The sequence below is a fragment of the Aricia agestis genome, chromosome 2, assembly GCF_905147365.1.
Source record: "Aricia agestis chromosome 2, ilAriAges1.1, whole genome shotgun sequence".
Classification (NCBI taxonomy): Eukaryota; Metazoa; Arthropoda; class Insecta; order Lepidoptera; family Lycaenidae; genus Aricia; species Aricia agestis.
The window spans coordinates 12,191,791-12,218,171 of record NC_056407.1 but is presented as its reverse complement, the minus strand read 5'-3'; the positions used below and the strand labels follow the sequence as shown (position 1 = coordinate 12,218,171).

General features: G+C 35.8%; 1 protein-coding gene across 2 annotated transcripts; it reads left to right on the top strand.

Moving 5' to 3' along the window:
- Nucleotides 1–26,381, top strand: LOC121739742 (sodium-dependent nutrient amino acid transporter 1-like). Of its 2 annotated transcripts, XM_042132291.1 has the most exons (10): nucleotides 1–158; nucleotides 15,522–15,765; nucleotides 16,144–16,286; nucleotides 19,579–19,619; nucleotides 21,010–21,102; nucleotides 22,053–22,313; nucleotides 23,502–23,709; nucleotides 24,778–24,994; nucleotides 25,208–25,464; nucleotides 25,809–26,381. In XM_042132291.1, the coding sequence occupies exons 1-10, from the start codon at nucleotides 75–77 to the stop codon at nucleotides 26,259–26,261; spliced, it is 2,001 nt and encodes a 666-aa protein (XP_041988225.1). In that variant the 5' UTR covers nucleotides 1–74; the 3' UTR covers nucleotides 26,262–26,381. The 2 variants fall into 2 exon arrangements, with proteins under 2 accessions (XP_041988225.1, XP_041988226.1); XM_042132292.1 differs by lacking the exon at nucleotides 1–158 and having other exon boundaries at nucleotides 15,710–15,776.

Here is a 26,381-nt window from a genome sequence, read left to right as displayed (position 1 = left end):
ACGCGCAAAGCGCATGCGCGCCACCGTCTCTTCTTTTTCACCGTACTTGAGTATTATTCGAGTAAATATTTTATATGGCAGTGTTGACTCAACCGTTTCGTGTTGTTCGAAGTGCGGGAATAAATTGTTCACTCACACGACCATTCCAAAATGGCTGGGTAATACTAATTGTATATTGACCTTGTTAGTGTATTGTAAGCAGTTTTATGGTTAAAGTTGAAGTTATGTCATAGTAGATGGATGATTTTACTTCGATAGTTCTTGCACATCTTTTTACAATAATTATATACTTACACATTATAATATTTTTAATTATAAAATGTCCATTTGGATACAGATTTTTCAATAAATGAAGCGAATGGTTTCTAGTGTATTTTATAAATATTAGGTACTTAATCCTACACTAAAACTAACTCATAATCCGTCGTTTTTTCTTGAGCTTTTACAAATAAATCGGACGTTTCCATACCATAATGAGGAGCCGTTGTTATTATTCCGATGTTTAGTCTAGTAGACAATAATACTGAGAAGGACAAATATTATAGACAGGTCACAGGTGCCGAACTTCATTTAATTTCTTATACAAAAGAAAGAAACAAATTTTTACTCGCGTAAACATAATTATTATTAAGAAATCATATTATTTATTACTTTTTTTTATGATGGCTTGAAGTTTTAGGTACTTACACAGATAGAGCATAATATTTTGTATTTATCCTTCTTTATTTGTTAACCCTAAATATAGTAAATCAATCACTGAATAATATAAGACTTATAAAATAATAACCAACTCTAAACAACTCCACATTTTCATTAAGAGGAAAATTGTTCGCGATTGTCGTTAATCACAAATTAGAGGCAATTTGAAACTAGCGTGTTTTGTACTTAATGACGAAAGCAGTTAAAAAACTATGTGATTATTATGTAAGTACTGTTCATGATTGCACTTCGTAAAATATTCATGAAATTTATGAACTATGCGGAGAATTTGCACGTAACTGTTGGCTCTACCTGTTAAAGAAGAACTCTAGCGCAGTTTTCATTTGAACATAGTTTTCCTTTTCCTTCTTTGTGGTTTGTTATTAAGTATATAATTTATTATCTATCTATTTTGATAAACATTATTTTAAAATTTGTTGGTCAGTGGTATCGTTAAACCTCGAGAACGGCTGAACCTACTCTTTTAATGTTTGTGGAAGTCCAGGTCCGGGAATGTTTATATTAGGAGAGAGTTCACAAGATCATCTAGTTATTATTGAAATAGCATAATATTATTGGCCAAATACAACGGAATATTTTTTGCACATTCTTAATTTTTTGTGAAAAATATGGATAAAATTTATATATTAATACGCGAGAGAAAAACTTTGTATCCCATTTGACGATTATTATTTTTAACAAAAAATTAAAACCGACTTCCAAGGTAAAAACAATAATAACATCCTTATAATATGAACTAAAAAGTATTAAATAATTTTTCCTATCTAATAGTGCCTTTTTCCGAATTCGGCTAAACCTCAACTATTTCTGTACTCAATCTTCATCATTTTGAAGTCGATACCAGATAGCTGAATCTTTAGTTCTCTGACAGAATAATTGAAACTTTTGGAACTGGCACCGAATTTAAAATTATGAAGATTGAGTTCAGAAGTAGTTGAGGTTTAGCCGAATTCGGAAAAAGGCACTTTAGATAGGAAAAATTATTTAATATTTTTTAGTTCTATATTATTGTTTTTACCTTGGAAGTTGGTTTTAATTTTTTGTTAAAAATAATAATTTCACTCTTTTTATTTTCCTACTAACGATCGCGTAAGAAAATACTTCAACCCCTTAATATTATCTTAATCTTGGTAAATGTTTACAAACCTACCCCAATTTATTTGACACACTACTACAAAAGAAAGTCGACGGAGCCCCGCTACGCGGGGCTCCTATATCTGGGTGTTGTGGTCTAAGTTCCAACCTAACCTAACCTACTTTTGGACTTTCTAGATTTTGTTTGTTTTTGTTTTGGCGGGGGGCTGCGCCCCCCCCCCTTCGGTATCCGTGGCTGAGTAGTTAAGTAAGACCCACTCATCACAGCCTTGAGATGCCTTAAAAATACTTCGTAAGCATCAGAAAACAGATGATCTTAGCTGAAGATTACGAAAATCTCAAATGCGAATTTCTTCTAAACGGAGAGTTTTCTGGCGGTGGAAACGGTAAGTAGCAGTTTTTCTCACCCAAAACAATCCTCCTTAACCCATGTCACCAACATTTTATTGACGTAGGTTCCTACGTCAATTAAATGTTGGTGACATGGGTACCTTAGCCAAAATTTTCTAAGTATTTTCGTCATACTAACAAGGGTCACATTTCGGCCTGTCATTCGACATCGGTTGATTTTTGAGAAAAGTTTATCTGAGCTTTTTTGCTACCCTTGACGCCCCCTATCGATTGGTGTAATAAAAAGGGGTGGTCCTATGGGGCTGTATTTTTGTCGTCAAAATTTTTCTATTTTTGCCATATTTGAGCTTTCTTACTCCCCTTGGCGCCCCCTATCGATTGGTGTATTCAAAAGGGGTGGTTATAAGAGATTTAATTTTTTCGTCCAAATTTTTTTAAGTATTTTCTCCGTGCTAACGAGGGTCATATTTCGGCCTGTCTTTCGACAGGTGTTGATTTTTGAGAAAAGTTTATCTGAGCTTTTTTGCTCCCGTTGGCGCCCCCTATCAATTGGTATATTCAAAAAGGGTGGTTATAAGAGGTTAAAATACTGACGAAAAATTTTTCTAAGTATTTTTTCCATAGTGCCCCGTTTCCTTCAATCCAACCCAAATGTGTGCCTTTCGCTCTGGAGTAAAGGTTGAATTTGTTACTTATGTTCAATTTTGTGGTACTTGAAATATTATGTATTTTGAAACAACATTAAGTATATTTTTTATATTAAAATCGCTTTGAAATATACCAAATAAATAAGGACATAACGTGATGACTGATGATATTTTATGGTGTTGTGTGTATATTGTATCCATATAGGTACAACCATGTGAGTTGTGACATTGGTGACCCTGACATGGTAGTGATGATGATGATGATGATGAATGTAATTTGAATAGTAGCATATGCTTTCAGTTCTTAAAACAACGCCTAAACCCCCAAACTTGTATATATAAGGAATCCGGAGTTCTCTTAGTATCTTCGGAACCATAGTATACCTTGGTGCAAAATCTTGCGTTTTGGTAGCATATGCTTAGAGGATGCTTCTCATAAAACCAAAATTTCTATATGTTTCCATATAAATTTTGAGGAGTTCCCTCAATTACTCATGGATCCCATCATCAGATCACCACTTTTGTGAAAATGGGACCAAATTGGAGTGAGACCTAATATAACAAAACAAAAATTTTTAAAAACGGTTCACAAACGGCGGAGTAGTGGTCGAACATACAAAAATAAAAAAAAGATAAAAAAAATATCTACAGCCGAATATATAACCTCCTCGTTTTTTGGAAGTCGGTTAAAAAATGGGGAAACGTAGGTGAATGAAATTTTGCACAGTTATAGTTTATATGGTGAAGGAGTGCATCGAGCTAATATTATTTTGAAATGATGCTTTTAACATACATTTTTTTAACAAATAAAACATTACACACACTACAACACACACACTTAGAAAGATGACAGATTTTTGAGTGACAAGCCTATACATACGAATTATACTCTTTTATTTATGGTTGAAATCTGTTGACAACAAGTTAATAAATTGAAAATGGATTATAGTTTTTTTTATTGAATCTGAGATACCATTAGACAATGCTTACACGGCCAGTCTGAGATCAGCTGAGTCCCAGAGACAAGAGTTGAAAAAATCTGATAAAGTCAATATTTTTTACAAAATATAGGTAGTAGTCCTATTGTCGTTGAAACTAAGGTCGAATTTCGACCATTGGGTGTACTCTAGTAATTATAAATTGATGTATCTACTTGACTTAATTTATAATATTGAAGTATAAAACTATTTCACACACAACATAGGTAACAAGTAGTTTAAAATTACGTTCTAACTACATTACTTAAGATTACTTCCGTGTTTTTATGTAATATTTACACGTAGTCTACAGAATAACAATATTTTAGTATCATGTAAGTAGCACTATAAAATAATTATTTAACCAACAATCTTTAAAAAAATAATGTTATCATTCTAACTTAATGTTCTTGGGCTTATGTCGAGTTCTTTTAGTTCCTAACTCCAACGTTTAATAAAGGGATCTAGCCCTATAGGCTATAGTAAGCGTTGGAGTTATAGCAAATCAATTCGCTAAAATAACAGGCTGAAACTAAAAGTCTGCTTGCCGTAATGATATAATATGACATCCTGTGGCATGAAAACATCCTTATATTGTTTAACGGTTCGAGTTATAACACCCCTGCTCTGATTATTGTATCAAGCATATAAGGTATGGTAGTCTTAGGAGATGTCGGACTGTAATTATTATACTTATGAAGCTTATAAGGAGTGATATATACTGTGGATGTTAGATGATTTTGTATAGGAAAATGCAAAATTATACTTAGAAGTTAGACATTGACATTGAATGCGAAAGTCTGTCTGTTACCTCGTCACGCCCAAACCGCTGAACTGATTCTGCTGAAAATTGATATAGAGATACTTTGAGTCCCGGGAAAGTACATAGGATACTTTTAATCGGGAAATATGTGCGGTTCTTGCGCGTTTGGGCGTTAAGCGAGTTTGGGCGCAAAGGAGTTGCGGGCGTCATCTAGTATGTTTTAATTTTACAAGCAACATAGCAGCCTCGTATAGATTTAATTTAGGAAAATAGGCTAGAATAGCTATGTCCACACTATGCGCTTTCGTCTTCAATTTTCTTTCGCTTTCGTCTTCAATTTTCGTCATCTTCTTTCATTCAACTTTCGTTTTAGCGCATTCAATAATTGAATGCGTCAACGAACGCAACGCCAACATTGTCATTTTTGTTTTTTGATACGGTCAGAGGGCATGCCTCGCGTTCGCTGTTAACTGCGCTATGACGCATGCACTTGACGACCAAAAAAAGGCACAGTGTGGACAAATCTATTGAACTTTTTGCAAGACGTGTTATTAGTTGTTACAAGTTTTTCAATTTAGAAATTCTTTATTGCTTAAGTCGCTTACGTATAAGGGAAATAAAATCTTGAAATGCTTTACTTAACACGTAGGTGGATTCACTTTCAATTTTGTACGCTCCAGTTTTTCGCCCTGATAGATGGCAACTTAATGATAAGGCAGTTTAAATTTCTCCACATACAATTATATAGGTACTTTCACGGGGTAAATTTTATCCTCCCCTTAGTATTTACACTGTCTTTAAGTATATATTTTCAAGAAGTTAGATAATATTTTTCAATGCTGGAATATTTGGTGAATAAAACGTCATGACACGTTTGCAGCTGCTGGTAGTTACTTAAATTGAGAAAAGTTTGAGCCCGGTTTGTAATTTTTTGTAGAAGCTAAAAATTTAATAATTATTTTTTAACAAAAAATTAAAACCGACTTCCAAGGTAAAAACAAAAGTAATATTCTTAAACATAATCTAAAAAGAATCAAATAATTCTTATTCCTTATTATAGTGCCGTCTTCAGACTTCGCCTAAGCCTCAACTATTTCTGTACTCAATCTTCATGCTTTTGAAGTCGGCGAAGTTCTTCTCCCACGTTATATTTTAATTTTGCCATAATTTCAAAACTAAACGTCCAATTTTAATCATTTAAAGACCAAATGTTATCTACATAAACTGAACTTAGTGATGAAATAATTTATTTTCATAGGCATTAATAGCATAAGTCAAACAAACGCGTTTAAATGTAGTCCAAAAAAATTCAATATTTTTAATAATACAATGGTTATTGTGCCTCACTCGACATAGATAAGTACAGTGTGTCGCGGACTTTTTTGTAGATATTTATAAGATCTACAATTACTTAGAACATTTATGGTTCTATCTTTTATAGTTTCGGCAGCGTACGCAAAATAAGTAACTTTTCTGGTTGATTTCACACCTGGCGTCTGAAAAACCCAAATATCTTATGAAACCCAATTTTTTCCAAAATAAAATTTAGCCTATGTTCAGCAGAAATAATGTACAATCCATTGGCTTTTGCTTGGAGTAGTTTAAATAAAGCCAAAATCCTCGAACTTGTATCTATAAGGATTCAAAAGTTCTGTTGGGTACCTTCAGAACCAGGGTACATCCTGGTGCAAAATCTTACTTTTTGGTAGTATATGCCTGAAATACTTACTTCAGAAAAAATTGAAATCACTATATGTTTTCATATAAATTTTGAGGAGTTCCCTCATCATCAAGTCACCACTTTTATGAACATGGTACCAAATTCGAGTCAAACCCTATACAATACAAAAAGAATTTTGTAAATCGGACCACAAACGGCAGAGTAATCGTTGAACATACATAAAAAAAAAATACATACAGCCGAACGTATTACCTCCTCCTTTTTGGAAGTCAGTCAAAAAACGCCATAGATTAGTTACAGTTACCAATCAACTAACGTATTACCTATATTTAGATATATTTTTTGGATAAAATTCCTATCAAAAGCTCCCAAATCCCAATAAACTATAGTAAAGGTTAAATTTAATAATGCTCCCAACATGGTGATTTACATCGATACTTATATTATAAATGCGAAATAGTGTCTGTGTGTCTGTTTGTTACCTCTTCCAAACCACTAAAACAATTATGCTTAAAGGTATGAAGAAACGTTGAGTCTCTTGAACTAAGTAAATGAAACTATGAGAGATATAGGATACTTTTAATCCCGGAAAAAAGTACGCGAAATAAAGTAATTTTGGCTTAACGGAGTCGCGGACGTCATCTAGGTAGTTCGATTTTTAATTCACAAACATAAAGATAAGGTGCATGCATATTGAAACTAATAAAATGTACAGTAATCCCAAATTAATAATGCGCATGGGAATCTTCGCTAATTGTCGTAATCACGATAACACCCGAATCTATGAAACTTGCCTTTTGCACCTTGTTCAAAGGAAATAGAAGTAAATATCACAAAGCCGGTGGCTGTCCGCTGTTGCCGGTCACCGGGAAGCCATCGCAGCGTTACCATGGTAACGTCCAAGCAACGTCAGGCGCCTCTATGTCGCTGCAAAGCGCTGTTTTTCTTAAAGTTAAGTTTAAAACAGCGCTTGCAGCGACGTCTTCCGACGCTCGGGAAATACGATCGTTGCCGAAAAATTACGAAAATATGCGCATTATCACTTTGGGAGGACTGTAAGTAATTTATATCCGATGGAATGAGTATTCGAAAACGGTACAGAAATTAAAAGTTAATTACATATTGATTAAGAGGAAAACTACAGACATGCGATACCACTTGCTACGATCTAATGATACGTTTCATTTCACTGTCCACTGTCCGTGTTCAACATACTTTTATATTTGTCATCGTTATATTGTACATGCCGTCGGATTATAAAAATATTGACTCACTTGTTTGTTTCCGCGTTTCGTTATACATGCACGATAATATTGTAATGTTTAGAACTCAGAAGAATCAATCTTCACCAAATATTTTTTTATTATATGGGGCGTTCCACGCCAAACGGTCAGGAAAAAAAAGTCGATGTCTCCGATTTTGACAATATTTGAATATGTTATACCTACACGTGTTATTAATACGTGTGCCAAATATTTTTGTAATATAATGTCTAGATTAAAAATGATAGGAATTTGAAACGTGACTTTTCTATTCGGAACTCAATGCTTCAAAGCCGATTATAAATTTAAAAAAATATAGAGTTAAACCACTGTAGAACTTGTTACTCCATAAAATGAACTTTTTAACTGCATTTTTGAAAACGAAAAAAAATATTTTTTTCCTCCTTTGGATTTTTTAATATTTTTTTTGTAGATAGCTAATATTCTTTAGATGTCCTGCACTACTTTTATAATGGGCCGGGAAGTGGATTAGGAGCTAGACTAAAAATACTGCCGATGGGTGGCGTCCAGCGCCATACAGTACTATGGACAGAGATCGCTACATAGTGGAAATTGGCAAATGTAATAATGTAATCTCTCTTGCAATCATAGTGATTAAGAGGTGTCCACACCGCCGTTTTTCCATACAAACGTTTCCTCCCTGGATAATGCCGGTATAGTTAAGATTTTTTTCCTGAATATCTATGGCCAATATAAGCATGTCCCTATGTTTTTTTTTTTCATAATTTTATTATTAAAAAAGATAAGAACGTCCAAAAACCCAAAAAATTGGCCAGATTTTCCTATGTATTCAAACACCCAGTAAACAAAACTGGCTAAAATATACAAAAAAAACAAAACATAGGAACACAGCTCAAGCCTTGCTTTAATTCTTAATGAAAAAAGTACCTAAATCGGTTAAGTTTTGGAGAAGGAATCAGCGGACAACGAATCGAAGATTTTCTGTTCTTTTATTAGAACTTTTGTCGTGTTGTCTCTATCGCGCTCTGCGGTGGGAGACTTGAGATTGGTGAGACAGCAATACGTTTTCAAATACCTATTTTCAGTTTCTCTCGCCCCTGGTGTATCCTCTTAAGTATCTCGATCACTGGTACCTTTGTGATTGCATATCTGCGAAGAAATTCTCATAGACTTTTCTCCAAACGAAATGATGCAAAACAATTTCACGCGTCGATAGCTCGTAACGTATAACAGATATCCAGTGTTTCCTTATAGTGAATATTAATTACACTATACATTATACAAATGTTAATTATTAAACTATACAGTATACAAATTTAAGCGAATGCATCATGGTCCAGGTTTATTGATCTCATTGAAGATTCCTTATAGTCAAATTAAGAATTAAACTGAGAAAATGCTCAGTTCAAGTTTTATAAAATATAATTTAATAATTTATTAGTCCGGAAAAAACTTATGAGGGACATCAAGTTCACTGGGACATCTAGTAAAATATGACCATGTTTTTTTTTACTCTTGTTAAAATTGAGGAACGGCTGAACCGATTTGGCAAATTTTAGCTTTAAAATGTTCGTAGTTAGTTCAGCGGGTGATCTAGTAACGAAACATTAATTTTAAGATCTATATTTAGATTAAGAGGAGTCCACACCGTTTTTTTTTCCATACAAACGTTGTCCCCTGTTTCCTCCCTGGATAATGCTAGTATAGTTATAATTTTTTTCCTGAATATCTACGGCCACTAATACAATGTCCCTATGTTTTCTTTTTTTCATAATTTAATTATTAAATAAGATATGAACGTTCAAAAACTCAAAAAAATGGCCAGGTTTTCCGCTGTGTTCAAACGTCCAGAAAACAGATTTGGCTAGATTATACAAAAAAAAATCAAAACATAGGAACACAGCTCAAGCCTTTTTTTAATCTTAAATGAAAAAAGTACTTAAATCGGTTAAGTTTTGGAGAAGGAATCAGGGGACAACGAATCGTTGATTTTCTGGATTTTCTGCAGTTGTCTCTATCGCGTTCTGCGGTATAGGCTTGAGGTAAGGGAGACAGCTATAGATATTACACGTTCTTTTTTTTCATTTCTCTAGCCCCTGGTGTATCCTCTTAAGGGGTTCAAATTCTAAAGATATATATTGCAGATTTAAGTAAATGGCAATTATTAGTTGGCGAGGCCCAAGAAATGTAACAATAACGAAGTTTATACTTAAACGACCTTTTGCCCGCGGCTTTGCTCGCGTTAAGAAGTATTATTATTTATTATATACAAACTTTCATCCCCTAGTTGAACCCCTGGGGGTTGGAATTTATCAAAAACCTTTCTTAGCGGATGCCTACGTCATAACATCTACCTGCATGTAAAATTTCAGCCCGATCCGTCCAGTGGTTTGGGCTGTGCGTTGATAAATCACCATGACAGTCAGTCACCTTTGAGTTTTATATATATAGATGAGTGAAGAGTAAATATTTTTTGGGATTATTTTTTTCCCGTACAAAAAAAAAAACAACAAGAATAACTCCTAGTACGTTTTACTAGTATAACGACCTTGCAAATCAAAGAAACGACAAAAGTAAATAGATGACCGATGATAATTGCTGTCGCTTCCTCCACGAGGCATACATCTGCTTCATCATTAGATAATCTTTTCTCCATTAGGCCGCAATCTATTCTTCCATAGGTTTTTAGCGGACAGGAATGTGTTTTTATGGACCCGCATCATTACAACATTCCAATACGACCACAATATAAAAAATAAGTAGCATACAGTATAATAACTTTGCTATGTCCATGAATTTGGAATACTTCCTTCTCTTAGTTTCTTCTGACTAATTTCTTTGCAGATTCCAAGGTAGCTTTGGGATGTCCCTCGGGCTCTTTAGTTTCAAAGCAAAGGATTTTCGTGGTTGGATACTGCTGCCAAAGTCCATGAAAATTGTTTTTTTAAACAAAATCAATTACACATTTTAACGTGGTCGTAATACTGTCATGTTTTGCTTCATAAACTTTGCGTGCGCGTATTATTATGTCTAGTATAAAGATGGTATACCGTATAATAAATTATTGTGATGATACCGTGACTATTCACTGTCTATTAGGACTTTTTATTTCCTTTAACATAATTATATAATTTGATGTTGTTTATGTAACTTTAGGAACGTTGCTACAATGATTAACATTGTTATCTTCTTTAGTAACTAAAATAAAAGTTATAAAAACTAAACTGTATTTTAATATTATAAATAAACGTTTAAGCGATAAAAGCATAATATTGATAATAAATTCAGTGAAAAGATGAAAGAATCTTGGGGAGGCCCTTGCCCATCAGGAGGAAATTTTAGGCTAAAAAAAATTAAGTGTTCAAGATACCAAATCAAAAAAAAGCCCAGAATTTACAATCTGCACAACTGCAAGTGAAGTTAGAAGATATGTGACTGTGATATACAACCTCCAACTAATTCAAATGCAGAAAACCATTTCATAATCCCACATTCTTGTGTCTTGAGACTTGGGGCGCTAAAGAGTTAGTATTGAATGTCCGAAGTTCAGAGAGCACATTATGTTATTCGCACGTACCTCTTTCTCGTAACTTTTTGCTGTGTTTTGATTTATAGTTGGTTCGTGGCTAACATAAAGATCTTTGAAATACTGCTCACTTAGATTTTACTTTTTATTATGTCGTATTTTATGGGCTCTATATTATGTAACTCGAAAAATATAAGAAGTTATATTTCTGAAAATTAGTTGTATTTAATGTCGCACCTTGGTCATTTTATCGAATAGCTCTATAGCTTTGTCCACACTGTGCCTTTTTTTGGTCATCAAGGGCATGCGTTATAACGCAGTCAACAGCGCACGTGAGGTATGCCCGCGACGCATGCACTCTGACCGTATCCAAAACTTTCCCTTGGATCTTTTTTTTCTGGAATTTCTTATGACCAAATAAGTCGCACGTCACATTTTAAAATAATCTGACAGACACTGCAACTGAACAATAATTACAATGTTGGCGTTGCGTTCGTTGACGCATACTATATTGAATGCGCCAAAACGAAAGTTGGATGAAAGAGGATGGCGAAAATTGAAGATGAAAGTGCATAGTGTGGACATAGCTTATGTAGAGTGTAGACTATTGGCCAGTGCCCACAACGTCTAGACACGACGATACATAGTTAATTCGTTCAATAAAATTATCGTTACATTACGTAAAAAAACTTTTTTTAGGATTATAAAACGTCAAACTTGGTATACCAGTACAATATGGCATCGTATACAATGTCCTTATTTTGGGAAACAGTACACTGGTTTATAATTTCGGAACGGTCGCTACATAATAAACAGCTACTACATCAATTAGACGTCAAAGTTAAGACCTACTCTTAACTTTGCCTTGCCTTAAGCACTGCAATTTAATCTTACCCGACGTTTCCTGTTAAATGGCACCGGATGACGGATCTCGCAGGTTAGATAAGTCCTCGCTGACAACAAGGTCAACTATGAAGGGTTTTAACAATCACGACTCAGTTTTTCTTTTTTCCGACTTATATTTTCATTAAGGTGCTCCCGCGAGCATTCACTTGTAATGTAACATTATAGATTCGTTTTTGAGCATTACATTACACGTGTAACATTAAAGATTCGACTTTGAGCATTACATTACAATAAGTACTACCTCCCTGACTGACGAGCACTTGCGTGTAATGTAACATTCGACTTTGAGCATTCTATAGCTAGTTGATGTTACAAGTTGTATCAAGATATTACACACTGTATCATTACAAGGTTCGCATTGTCATGCTCGACTCTGTAACGCTACATTACAAGCAAATGCTCCCGGTAAGGGAGCACCTTTAAGAATTATGAATTATCACATGCACTTAATTTGTAATAGTTATTACATTTTGTTTTATCAGCTGGTTTTTTTATAATTCGTTTACTCTTCTGAGTTTCATACTATTATGTATACGGGCTATTCTCTATCATTACAATTATGTTAGGAAAATTTTCCTAAATACTACAAATGCCATTTTTTTTAATTAGGGGTTTTACGAACTATACGTTTACACTTTTCGAGTCTAGAGTAAAAAATCTTACATCATTATGAACAACGAGCTTTTGCCCGCGGCTTCGCTCGCGTTAAGAAGTATTATTATATACAAACTTTCATCCCCTATTTGAACCTCTTGGGGTTGGAATTTATCAAAATCCTTTCTTAGCGGATGCCTACGTTATAACATCTACCTGCATGCCAAATTTCACCCTTATCTGTCCAGTGGTTTGGGCTGTGCCTTGATAGATCACTATGTCAATCAGTCAGTCACCTTTGAGTTTTATATATATAGATTATAGATTATCATAATAGGTAGGGTTCCGGTATCTTACATTACAAAATATACAACTATGTTACGTGATAACAATGCATTATACTTAGAATGTCTAGGTACTGAGTATTCCGAGTAAAGACGTAAAGCAAAGTCTGAGTTTTCATAACATTGGCGCTTCTACGCAAACATGCTTAACATAAACGAAGTGCTTAGGTATTACCCCAGTACTTGCATAGCTTAATCATTATGCATTTATTTAATTTCTTAGGTCATTGACTCCATAAACCTTTGCGATCTAAAGGGCCCCGAAGACGATCAAACGGTTTGATTCAAACACGTAAATTTTGGTTTGACTCAAACCGATTTGATCGTTTACAAAGCTAGTTTGAACGGTTTGTCAAACATTTACGAGTTTGAAGCTTGTTTGATGAAATTTCATATTTTCGTTGTGTTTGATGCGCCGTTTGATCGTGTTCCGACGCGTTTGAAGGTTTGATCAAACCCGGCTTAGTTTAGTGCTGGATTATGAAGAAGAAAAAAAGAAAGAAGCTGTAGTTTCTAGCACTTTCTGTAGATGTTCGTGGGTAAAACGATATTATGTTAGTCCATAGTCCATACCATTCTTTGAACCAGTCTTTTTTTTATGAAATAAGGGGGCAAACGAGCAAACGGGTCACCTGATCGAAAGCAACTTCCGTCGCCCATGGACACTTGCAACATCAGAAGAGCTGCAGGTGCGTTGCAGGCCTTTTAAGCGGGAATAGGGTAATAGGGGAGGGTAGGGATGAGAAGGGAATAGGGGAGGGTAGGGAAGGGAATAGGTTAGGGGATTGAGCCTCCGGTAAACTCACTCACTCGGCGAAACACAGCGCAAGCGCTGTTTCACGCCGGTTTTCTGTGAGAACGTGGTATTTCTTCGATCGAGCCGGCCCATTCGTGTAGAAGCATGGCTCTCACACGTATATCTTTTTTTTCTCTTCTGACAGAGGACATTAACGTTATAAACAAAAGATAAGAAAATCGCGATCCTCGTTCTAGAATCTAGAGCATCTTCTGCATCACAAGACGTGTTCTCGACAGCGCGTATTGAATGAAACTGCGCAGTGTCGTTTGACAAACCGTTCAAACCGACATCAAACGGTTGCATCAAACACGTAAGGTTTGAATTAAACCGGTTGATCGTCTCCGGGGCTCTTAAGTTTGCTGACCAAATTAGACACTTTATATACTAATGCATCGTAGATTTAAGACGTAATATTTTTTTTTATATTCTTTGTTAACCTGTGACTCTCGTCATGGGCGGCTTTATATTTTTCATTACTCAATTTTCATTCAAATCAGTCAGTTGTCTTAGAGTTTGTTGGATCCAAACAAGCAAAATTTTCCTTCTTATAATATTATTTTATTTATCTCTTAAGACGTTCAACATAATAATATTATGTAATGTTTTTTTTTCTCAATAATGGCCTTGATTTTCCGTATTCAATAATTATTGTATTCTATTGTATTTAAAGTGAAAAATAATCTTCAATGAATATAGTAAAGACATGAAGAAAACAAAAAAAGTGCATAAATTATTTAAACTTGTTTATTTCCACAAGAATAACCACAAAGATTAAGATTCAAAGAATACTAATTTATGGTTATTATAGTTTACAGAACCTTCGAAATTTTTATAAAATAATAAAACTTCTATTCATTATGGGTTTACAAAGATTTTGAAACGTCATTCTAAAAGACTGTAAAAATAATTGTCCTTTCCCGAGGCTCAAAGTATCACAATACTAAATTTCAGCAAAATCGGTTCATCAGTGTGGGCATGAAAAGATAACAAACAAAAGGACTTTCGTATTTATAATATTAGTAGGATAGTATGAAGTAGGATAGTACGACTGATTGATGATGATTAGTATCTACGTAGTACCAAGTAAAATGGATGTTATAATTACTATGGATATGAATTAATCGATATACGCATGGGCGTACCCAGGTAGGGGCAAAATGAAGTGTTGGAAACAAAATATCATTTCAGTCAGATTAATAAAAGTCGATTTTCATGATTTCTTGTTTCAATATATCAAACCGACCAGCTTCTCGAAACAGATATGCTGCCCCCCCCTAACTAACATCCTGGGTACGCCCATTCATATACGTGTACCTGGTTGCATGTGGTCTCACATGGCACACTCGTTAATTGGCAAGGCGTTCTGACGGTAATTTAATTAGGTTTCCTCTTACTACACTGTTGTGAAGATACCTAGTGGCTAGTGCATTGTTTCTTGTAAAACAAAACCAAGATATTGATTTTTCATATTAGTCCGATCTTACTCCAAATGCTTAAGAATCTATTTAAGCGAATACTGAGAAGCTAAGAGGAAGTTTAATGACTTTTCTAATAGTTTTATGGTAAAAAGGTTTTCCTGTCATGCGTGTCATGACTTCATGAGTCATCACCCTAGCGCAGATCTGAGTATGAGCGCTTTTCCTATAATGCGTTTTGACGCGTGGCAATAAAAAAAAATCTCCACAGCCGAACATATAACCTCCTCCTTTTTGGATGTCGGTTAAAAAGCGCTCACACTCCAAGTAATGACTTGTAGTATTCAGGTATAAATTATCTGATCCTAACTTGTTATAAATAACGCTCACACAATTATTTATATTATCTGTGCTCGGTAACTTTACACCTATAAGCTAATCAGCTTCTTTCTTTTGCAGACATTCAGACGGATATTCAACATAATCAGCACGCAAATATGCACTATAGCCGTCTCGCTCACTCTGTTCAACACCGTAAGGCTACCGAGAGAGGCGATGAAGTATGGAGAGCTGGCCTACCTGGTTGTTTACTCGTTCTGGCTGCTGGCCGTCGGGGTATCTACGGCGGTGCTGCAGCTGGCCATGGGGCAGCTAAGCCAGCAGGATCCCGTGGGAGTTTGGAGAGCTGTCCCCATATTGCGAGGTAAATATTTTGTAAGTATTCATTTATTATGCAGTCATAAATTAATAAGATAATGACCGTGCAGGAACTATCGGTGGCTACTGGCTGGACTTGAATTGTGATCAATTTTCAGACTTTTGACGTCAGTTTTCCTTTTTCTTTACTTTTTACTTCTATAAGTGAACTATTCCACTTCTATAAGTAGATTTCGGGTTGCGATACATACCAATTCGCAGCTACATAGTGTTACACGAATATAGATGAAAAGACATAAAAATATTATTTTCTTCTTGCACTCTTTTGAACCTTTGATGATGTTCAAAACAAAATACTTCAATTTTTGTTTCACTTAAAAAATTTAGGTCTTCTATTATTCACCTCTCTCTTATTCTTTTTCAGGTGTTGGTCACTTAAGATTGTTGACGTCATATCTGTGCTGCGCCTACAGTATGATCTACGTAGCTCTCTCCGCCGCTTATATCATTTGGATTGGTAAAGGGTCCTTCCCTTTGCGGGATTGCACAAAACTGCAAATCACAGTCGTAAGTGTTATTTATTCTTATACTAGATGATGCCCGCAACTCCGTTGCGCCAAAACTCGTTTATCGCGCGGGGACCGTACATTTTATCGGAACAAAAAGTATCCTATGTCCTTTCCCGGGACTCAAGGTATCTCCATGCCAAATTTCAGCTAAATCGGTTCAGAGGTTTGGGCGTAAAAAAAAAAAAAAAATGTTTTTTTGCAGATTACTCAGACCCATAAAATTGTTAGTAAAGAAACTTATCGCTATATTAGTATTCTATTCTAAAAAGAGATTTAGTCCTATTTATCATGAAGTCGATCAGAGGACAATTCCCGCTGTCGACTATCTCTCTCAGGACACTGTGGCCGCTGCCGCGGACCCTGGCCAATAGCGATGCAGTCCTTTTGCGGAGTATAGCTTCAAAACTATCTACATCCGCAAAAGCAAACATCGCTGAGGCACTACAGAAACGCGGCAGCCGCAACCGTGCTCTAAAAGCATTATTATATTGAATGCATAAGGCATTGTACGTTTTATTGGTGTAGTTGGTCCATAAGCTGCAGGTGTAAAAAGATGTGCAGTAGGCCTTAAAAAGAGTAATTTTTACGGCGTCCGTGCAACGACCAAATCTATGCACCAACATATTTGCCATAACAGACAATGCCCTACGCTCTCTTTCGAGGTCCACATCGTCTCGAAGGCCGTCAGTCACGAAATGTCCCAGATATTTACAAGTGTACACTCTCTCTAGAGGTTGATTATTAAGGTGTATAGGGGGAACAATATTGGGACATTTCCTGCCAGCCTTAAAGACCATGTACTGTGATTTTTTGGCGTTGTAAACTAAACCATGTGAGACAACGTATTTTTCACAAATACCGAGTAATATCCTTAATGCACCGACAGATGGCGCCAGCAGTACCATGTCGTCCGCGTAGCTAATATTGTTGACGCACACGTTTCCGATATGGTAACCGACACGAGTACCGCTGAGCTCCCGTATCAGTGAATCCACGTACAGGTTGAAGAGCCGGGTCGAGGTCTGCCCCCCCTGCCTCACCCCGCACTCCATCCCGTACGGTTCTGAATATTTGCCAGCCCATCTCACATAGTTCACTTGATTACAGTACCAAGATTTAAGCAAGTCGGTGAAACCACCGGGTAAACTAAGAGTTTCCAATTTTCGCCACAAGATGTCGTAGGAGACGAGATCAAAAGCCTTGCTGAGGTCGAGGAAACATGCGTACACAGGTGTACGCCTGCTCGTGTAATATTTGACCGTGTGCTTTAGACTCATTATTGCGGTCTCCGTTGACAGTCCACGCCTGAACCCGTGCTGACCATCATGGAGACTACAATGTTGTTCCAAAATGGAGCTAAGCACACTGTCAAATATTTTAGCTATTGTTGTCGCTAAAGATATTGGCCTATAATTCGATCTGTCAGAAACGTCACCGCTGCGATTTTTAGTAACTGGCACAACCGTAGTCCTTATTAAATCAGCAGGTAAGTAGCTATGGACAATGCAGATATTAAACAGTAATGCCAGAACTCTTGACATATGTTTGCCCGCGAATCTTAGGTGCTCAATACTGCGACCGTCGTGACCTGGCGATTTCCCTGTAGCCATGTTTTTAATCGTCTTCTCTACAGTTTTACTACTTATAAAAAATTTAAGGTAACGACTTATCTCAGTATTGTACACAAAGTATGATGATGGGCCCAATGGTAAAGAGGTAACAGACAGACAGATAGACAGACAGACAGACACACTTTCGCATTTATAATATTAGTATGGATTAATAATGCGATTATTATTTCATAATACCCGTGAAACTTTATCTTATAATATTCATAAGATTAAGTCATAGTTACTTAATCTATTTCACGTTGGGGACTAGCATTTCCTACTAAAGCTAGCAAATACAGATTTCCAACTTTCGGAAAACTGTGCTTTTTAAGGTTCCGTACCCAAAGGGTAAAAACGGGACCCTCTTACTAAGACTTCGTTGTCTGTCCGTCTGTCTGTCACCAGGCTGTATATCAAGAACCGCTGTAGCTAGAGTTATGAAATTTTCACAGATTATGTATATCTCTTGCCGATATAACAAAAAATACTAAAAACAAAATAAAATTAATATTTAAGAGGATACACCAGGGGCGAGAGAAATTGAAAATAGGTATTTGAAAATGTATTGCTGTCTCACCAATCTCAAGTCTCCCACCGCAGAGCGCGATAGAGACAACACGACAAAAGTTCTAATAAAAGAACAGAAAATCTTCGATTCGTTGTCCGCTGATTCCTTCTCCAAAACTTAACAGATTAAAGTAATTTTTTCATTAAGAATTAAAGCAAGGCTTGAGCTGTGTTCCTACGTTTTATTTTTTTTTTAATATTCTAGCCAGTTTTGTTTTCTGGGTGTTTGAACACAGAGGAAAATCTGGCCATTTTTTTGGGTTTTCGGACGCTCTTATATTATATCATAGGGACATGCTAATAGTGGCCATAGATATTCAGGAAAAAAATCATAACTCTACCGGCATTATCCAGGGAGGAAACAGGGGACAGCGTTTGTATGGAAAAACGGCGGTGTGGAATCCTCTTAAGAGGGGCTCCCATACAACAAACGTGATTTTTTGGCCTTTCTTGCTCGTTATCAATAATGGAAACAAACAGGTGCTTGAAATATTTAGATATTCCTTAATTATATCTGTACTTTTAATGATTAAAAATAATATTAAATTAAAATAATAAATTAAGGGCCTAATCCCATTCAAAAACTCAATTTTTGGCCTATTTTCGCTCTATAACGGTATGGAACCCTGCGTGCGCGAGTCCGACTCGCACTTGGCCGATTATTATATAAATAGCCCATGTTTAACTCAAATGCACCATTTATAATAGAGTTGAACTACTACCATACCCTTTGTATGGAGATATTTTAAGAAAAGATTACCTAACTTGGGTAACTAGTGAAGAAATACCTAACAGAAACAAATACAATACATAGACACACACAAACTTTGTGTATTATTAGTGTGATCTTAGGACATAAACATAACGTTCAACTTCAACTACAAAATTTCCGATCAAAACATAAAACAAAAAATAAAGCAACTTCTTTTGTTAAAACGGAAAAAACATTCAGATAATTGGAATGTTGACAATGACAGGAAACTGGTGACGGTTAACGGAAAACACTTTAGATTGAGTTGTTAATCTTACTTTTAGTAGGTACAGTCAAGAAAACTTGAAGTTTTTAGATATATTTTTTAATCCATAGGTAATAATTATTTCTTTTAATTTCAGAATGGATACGAGAATAAAATGAATGCAACCGAATGTTTCAAGTAAGTAGTAATAAAATTAAGTTATTAAAAACTGGTGATAAGTTTACTATTATAATGGCCATCACCAGTAAAATAAAGGCACATTAGAGAAATCTATCCAATGAGCTCTCTTAAATCATTTTTCCTTGAAAGTAAATGTACTTTTTGCTGTGGGCATAAGTCATAACGCACTCAACATTACCTAACATAAATGTTATCCATATAGCAATATCCATATAAGTAAAGGTGGAAGTTATCAATGATAGACGCTTACTTATTACGCAAGGAAAAGTAATTCACCGTTACTATTTAGAGTGAATTGCCGGGAAATTGCATGGTGTAGAAAAACTTGAACGCGTGTGAATGAACGGAGTTAAGATTTATAAATTACTAGATGACGCCCGCAACTCCGTTGCGCCAAAATTCATATATCGCGCGGGAACCGTACATTTTACCGGGGTAAAAACTATCCTATGTCCTTTCCCGGGACTCGAGGTATCTCCACGCCAAATTTCAGCCAAATCGGTTCAGCGGTTTGAGCGTGAAGAGGTAACAGACAGACAGACAGACACACTTTCGCATTTATAATATTAGTATGGATGGTCTCTGCGTATTGAATGTTGCAGCAATTTAGAATAGCCAATAGGACACAAAGTGGGCTTGGAATAAAAATTGATCTAGAAAAATATTATAATTTTGCTTGATAAACAACAAACTATTTTTTTATTGCAAGCATACTACAATAATATGTAGCTTTGAAACTTTGAATTGGTTGAAGATTTCTCTACATAAAAATATACCCTTTGTGTAAAATTCGGTCACGATTTTTTCGTGAAATTAGCCTTTGGTGAGCTTCAGTAAAATAAATGTTAAAAGTAATAGGCTTTATTTTAACAATGCCTGACTGGTAGAGGCACTAAAATAAACTGAGTCGGAAGCCAATTATTGTCAACCCAGGATCAGCGCTGGTAATCAAATTTCATTGGATGGAATAAAGGCCTATCTGACATCATCATCATGTCCTTACTACTTGGGTTGGTGAGAAGAGATGATTTGAGAGATTTATGGACATTTTTTGTCCAAACAGCAAACAACAACAAAAAGTATCGAGAATCTAGATACAAACACGACTTCAAACGAATTTCATAATATTATGTTATTAATATGAAGATGTATATGGCTTACACCACGAGATTAGTTATTAACTAATCTCGTGGTGTAAGCCATTATGTTATGAGACGAAATATATGAATATAAACCAAGTTCCAAATGATATAAAATAAAAAGTCAAATAAATTCCCAACACTGCGCGCAAAACAAAACATTACCATGCTAAATACTCATCAAATTATACTCCGGTCGGCATAAATAATTGTAATTGGCATAAAAATATATCATTAACAATTTTCAGCTCGACGTTTTTGGCGCCATTCACCGAACAGCCGCAGTATCTCGGCGTAATGGCGATTATTATATTCGTTTTATGGTTCTTTGTGCCCATTATGTAAGTATAATACTATTACACAGTTTTAATAAACAGTTATAACGCGGTAAATATAAATTGACTAGGTACTTTTATTGAGGGGACAATTTTATGATTGTTGCTAATGGAGGTGATCGACTGACGAGGGATTGTGGTATTGAGAGTTATTCGCGTCTCGGTTGCGAATTGCGATCGACAAACGGGCAATACTGCCTCTTCGACGACGTTTTTACGATTAGGAAGTTATAGCAACATCTATGAGTAGATGTACGCCTACGTTACGCTAAAATTATAAGAACATGCGGTACCTAACCGTTTTTTCTTGGAAAAATAACTCTTATAATGTTGTCGTTTCCCAGAACGCTAATCTATTGGATCAAAATTAAGTTCGGAGGATTAACCATGAACATGTTACATAGATAATGAGAAATACTTACGCATTTTAATAGCATTGTACCTAAAAGTGCATACGGTTTCATGAAAAAGTAAATAACTTCGTCAGTCGATTGCCCACTTTACGATTGTAGAGTTTCCAACGTGTACAATAATAGTCGGTACTTCGGTAGCGTTATGTGAAACCATCTAGGATATTTAGTCCGCGTAACACTATTAAGAAATTGATGGATCATCGCTTTGATCAAGTGACTGGCAACATTAGACGTTACGTATGTATATTTTACGATACTGAGCGCTAAACGAATGCCGATATCTGAAATATTTATTGTAACATAGAGTTTCATAGCTATTGTTCTAAGGCTGGTATGTAATTGATTGTGCTGTAGGTTCTTGGTGGAGATTTATAATAGTGTAGCAGTAAATTTCATTCTTAATAGTTATAAAAGTCTAGACTATGTGTGTATTAAAATTCATAAACAATTTTCATTTACGCTACATATTATGATACTACCATGGGGCTCTAATGGGTATGTAACGTATGCACTATTCTTAACAACAACCTCCTGCTTTTTCAGGTTGCTCTACCTCCAGAAGTCACTGAAGGCGTCGCTTATTATACTATCGCCTATGATAATAGTAATAGGGATCGGCCTTTGCACATTCGTGTCGAGCACACAGAACCTGACGGCACTCCTCGACAGCGAGTACTGGTCGGCGCTTGGGCAGCCTGGCATCTGGCATAGCGCTATGGTACAGGCGCTGCTGTCTTCGCACATCGTCAGTGGGTACTTGGTCAGTTCGGGCGGAACGCTGTACAAATATTCTGATGTACGGTGGTAAGTTGCATCTTTGGTAAAGAAAGTATTGCAGTAATCATTTGCAGCCTGTATAAAATTGCACAGTTTTAGCTTTAAAGCAGGCCATAAACGCAAAGGTGTACCTGACAGATTTGCCTGTACAGTTACACCTGTCCGGTAGATGTCAGGCCTGTAAGTTGTAACCATAAAGTTAATATACCTAGCGGAATAGAGAAACAAAGGCCTGAGCAAGAGAGATGTCACTATCAGTAACACTGCGTGGTAAAAAGAGACGTGTGATACATGTGATACCAGTCGGCACGTGCCGCACGTTGACAATTTAATCTCATAGAATTCATGTTCAATCATGCTTGTGTAAGTTTATACGTACACATATTTTTCACACAGATGAAAACCAATTTGGGTTACGTTTGACAGCTCGAGATTGTTGCTCTATTCCGCTAGGTATAATAACTTTATGGTTGTAACATACACGCTTCGGCTTACCTGAAATGTTGACCTGTTCAGGCAAACCTGTCAACCCTAGTAGACAAGTGGCAAGCGATTATCGTAAACGCTAACAAAATGCACAATAGACATAAGGACCAGTAGTTCGACTGCAAAGAGACGGACAGGTTTCAATATCTGTCAAATTCGTCGGGTTTCACTAGGATTATAAGCGGAATGTGCCTCGCGCTGGCTGATATAATTTATTTTTAAATATTTAAAATAAAGATTTCAAAATTGGATTCTGACAATTTTATTCGCATGTGCCAAAACACAAACAACAATACGACCAAAGAGGAACACGTCCAGCGAATATGTCATAATTTTAAATTCGTAGGTAACAAGTTAACAACCCTAGCGACGATTTTAGTCATAATACGTCAAATTTAAAAATTTCAACATCAGTTCTAAGTCGGCATACTCTATCATTCTGTCTACTCTGCAAAATGTATGCGATTTGACATACGTCATCGCTTCGCTAGCGAATACTTATGTCAAATCCCATACACTTTGTGGCGTTGGCGTTGGCATTTACGATAATCACTTGCCACTTGTCTAGGCCCTCAGGTACACTCTTGCGTGTGTGGCCTGCTTTAGTCCGTAAAAGACGTTATAGAATGTATTGGTACGAATATTTTCATAGCAAACATTATGAACCAAAAAAAAATCGGAGATTCGAATAAAATAATCTAAAAAGTATATTCTTTGTTTCGCTTTCAGGACATCAACATTCGTAATAATAACCAACTTTTTGTCTGGATGGGTGTGGGTATTTCTGTGGCAGTCAATCAACACAGGAAGTGATAGCGACAGGAGTTTTATAGCCATTTTAGTTTTAATATATCAGTCGTCTGTGGCGGAAAAACGTCCAAAGCAGTGGCCTTTACTTGCCTTTGGAGTTGTCTTCGCATCAGGAATTATCACACTGGTGAGTTGTTTGGAAGTAGAAAATCAGAGGCATCGTCTATAGATGAGTAATAACTGCCGTCTATGATTCATACGTTGAGACGAGGAACAAAGCTTCATGTAAAGCAGGGGTTCCCAAACTTATTTTGTCTACCGCCCTGCCGAGAACAAATTTTGTTTTAGCGCCCCCCATTGTTCAATTTAAAATGCATCCAGATGAAATGACATTACAAATCACCCCCCAAGCCTATACACAACGCCCCCATTTATTTTTATGAGTCCTACAACGCCCCCCTGTAGACCTTCAGCGCCCACAAGGGGGCGTTATCGCCCACTTTAGGAAAGGCTGATGTAAAGTGAAAAAAAAGAGGTATAAAATATTATAACATTTAAATATTATAATACTATAATAGCTAACTTTACATCTAATATGTAAAGTTAGCTATTATAGAAATTAAACTGGATGTAGGTACTATAGAAATTACGCTTGCCAAATTGTACGTAATCATCAGAAGTTCCCAAAATATTTTGCGCTGGCTCTTTTCACAAAACTAATTAAGTTATAAAATATTTTAACGAAGTTTTGCAATATAATTAGGAATAAGCACAATCTTTAGCCAGAATCTTAGAGATTAAAGTCGAGAAAACCTTGCAGGCTGCTGCCACATTCGCTTAGCTTATTAAAATTACCATGTGGAACTGTTGCCAAGCCAATTACAATATTATTCAAGGGTTTCAAAGAAAGTATTATGTATAATACTGTTACTGTTATTAGTTACTTACTCAAAATAATGTTGTTACTCTATTTAATTAAAAAACAACTTTGTAATGTTATCTAGGTAACTTTGATTGTTTTGTTAATTAGATACTGAGTTTATTAGTGTAGCAGCTGTAATTTATAATATTTGAATGACTAAAATACAACTTTTAACTGAACTTTAGACTTTACTTCTATGACAATTTAAATTTGTAATACTATAGCTAAAGCTATTTCTACAAGTCACAACATACAATTTCTAGTTAGTCAGCATAATAATTATTAATGATTATAATAATTATAAAATAATTCTCGAATCGTTTGATTTTTCAGTTAACACTTTTGTACCCCGTATACCACAAGCTGAACCGCATCGCTGGCGACAACTGGCGCACCTTCGCTGCAGCCACCTCCGCCCTGGGCACCGCAGTCACCGTCGCCATATTGGCTCAGGGTCTCAACGCGGCGGCCATCTTGGATGACCTGGTGTTGCCAGTGCTAGCGGTTTTCACCACCGTCGTGGAAGTCGTAGGCTTTGTATTTATTTATGGTAAGTTTTTTGGTTTTAATGTTCAAACTTCAAAGTTTGTTCATTAATGAAATGGTCAGAAGACAAGAAAAATTGCTAGATTTGATAAAAAGAAGTACTAACTATTTCAAAATAATATTGTAAACAAGCATACTAATGTTTATTGAGTCAATATAAGTACCGTAAAATTCCATTCACAGGTCAAGTATATAGTTTAAATTGTTTTCTTTTCAGGATTATTCTACCTCTCAGTGGATATAGAGTTTATAACCGGAACGCATTTACCCTGGTTCTGGCTGATGATGTGGTGGCTGACGCCGATCCTGCTGATGGGTGTGTCGGGCTGGTGGTTGAGATCCTTGCTTCGAGCGACGTGGGGAAATGGACAGACGTTGTGGCCTCTCGGTGGAGTGCTGATCGGAATATTGGTGATTATGATCATACTAGCTGGTATAGCAGTGGCTAAGGAGGAGCAGTTCAATCTATTTTCGGTGAGTGTGTGATCATTACATTTTTTGCATCACTAGATTTTACTCGCGACTTCTTTCGGGAGTATGTCAATGTTGATTGGAATTCGTTTCAAAGTTTGTTTAGTTTTTAGTTTGTCGGAAGTAACAAGTAAGACACTTATTTTCCGCCTTTATAGTATTAGAGCAAGGCACATGATTTATTTATAAAGCATACTAAAACCTAAGATCTATTTTGCAATTTTTTGAAACAATTTTAGTTTCCGGAAAGATCTTGAAGCCTCTTAACCTGCAATTGTTATGTTCCAAAGCGTGAACTGCTCATAATATACACACAAGGTTATTATACATCTATAATTTATTTGCAGAAAATCAAGTCAGCTTTCCGTCCTTCAAGATTATGGGGCCCAGAGGAGCCTATGTCGAGATATATTTGGATGTCGCAGCGTTCACTCAACGAAAATTCAGAATATGATTACGACGTAGACACTACTGCGTTCAATAACATAATAAATAAGTATAACGTAAAGAACAACGAAATAAAACACGACGGCTGGTCTCCAAACCAAGATATATATCAGAGTGCTAAGAATAAGAAAAATTACGACATAATTAAAAGAAAAGAAAACATTTATTCCGACAACGAAGCTATTTATTCGATTCCAGTCAATTTTGAAAAAGGTAAAAATCCTATGGACATCTACAACAGTATTTGTATTTCGAAAGAAGAAATAGGCGGTCCAATATGTTGTGAATGCAATAGACATTTTCAACTGAAGGTGCCTGATTTAAGGAACAACGAAATATCGACTAGTCTATAACATCATTCTGGGTACAACGAATATTCTCTAGTCGAGTTACTTTTAAATAGATACGTAATTATGAACAAATACATTATAAATTATTATTAACAATAAATCTTGTATTATTTACTAAATCAG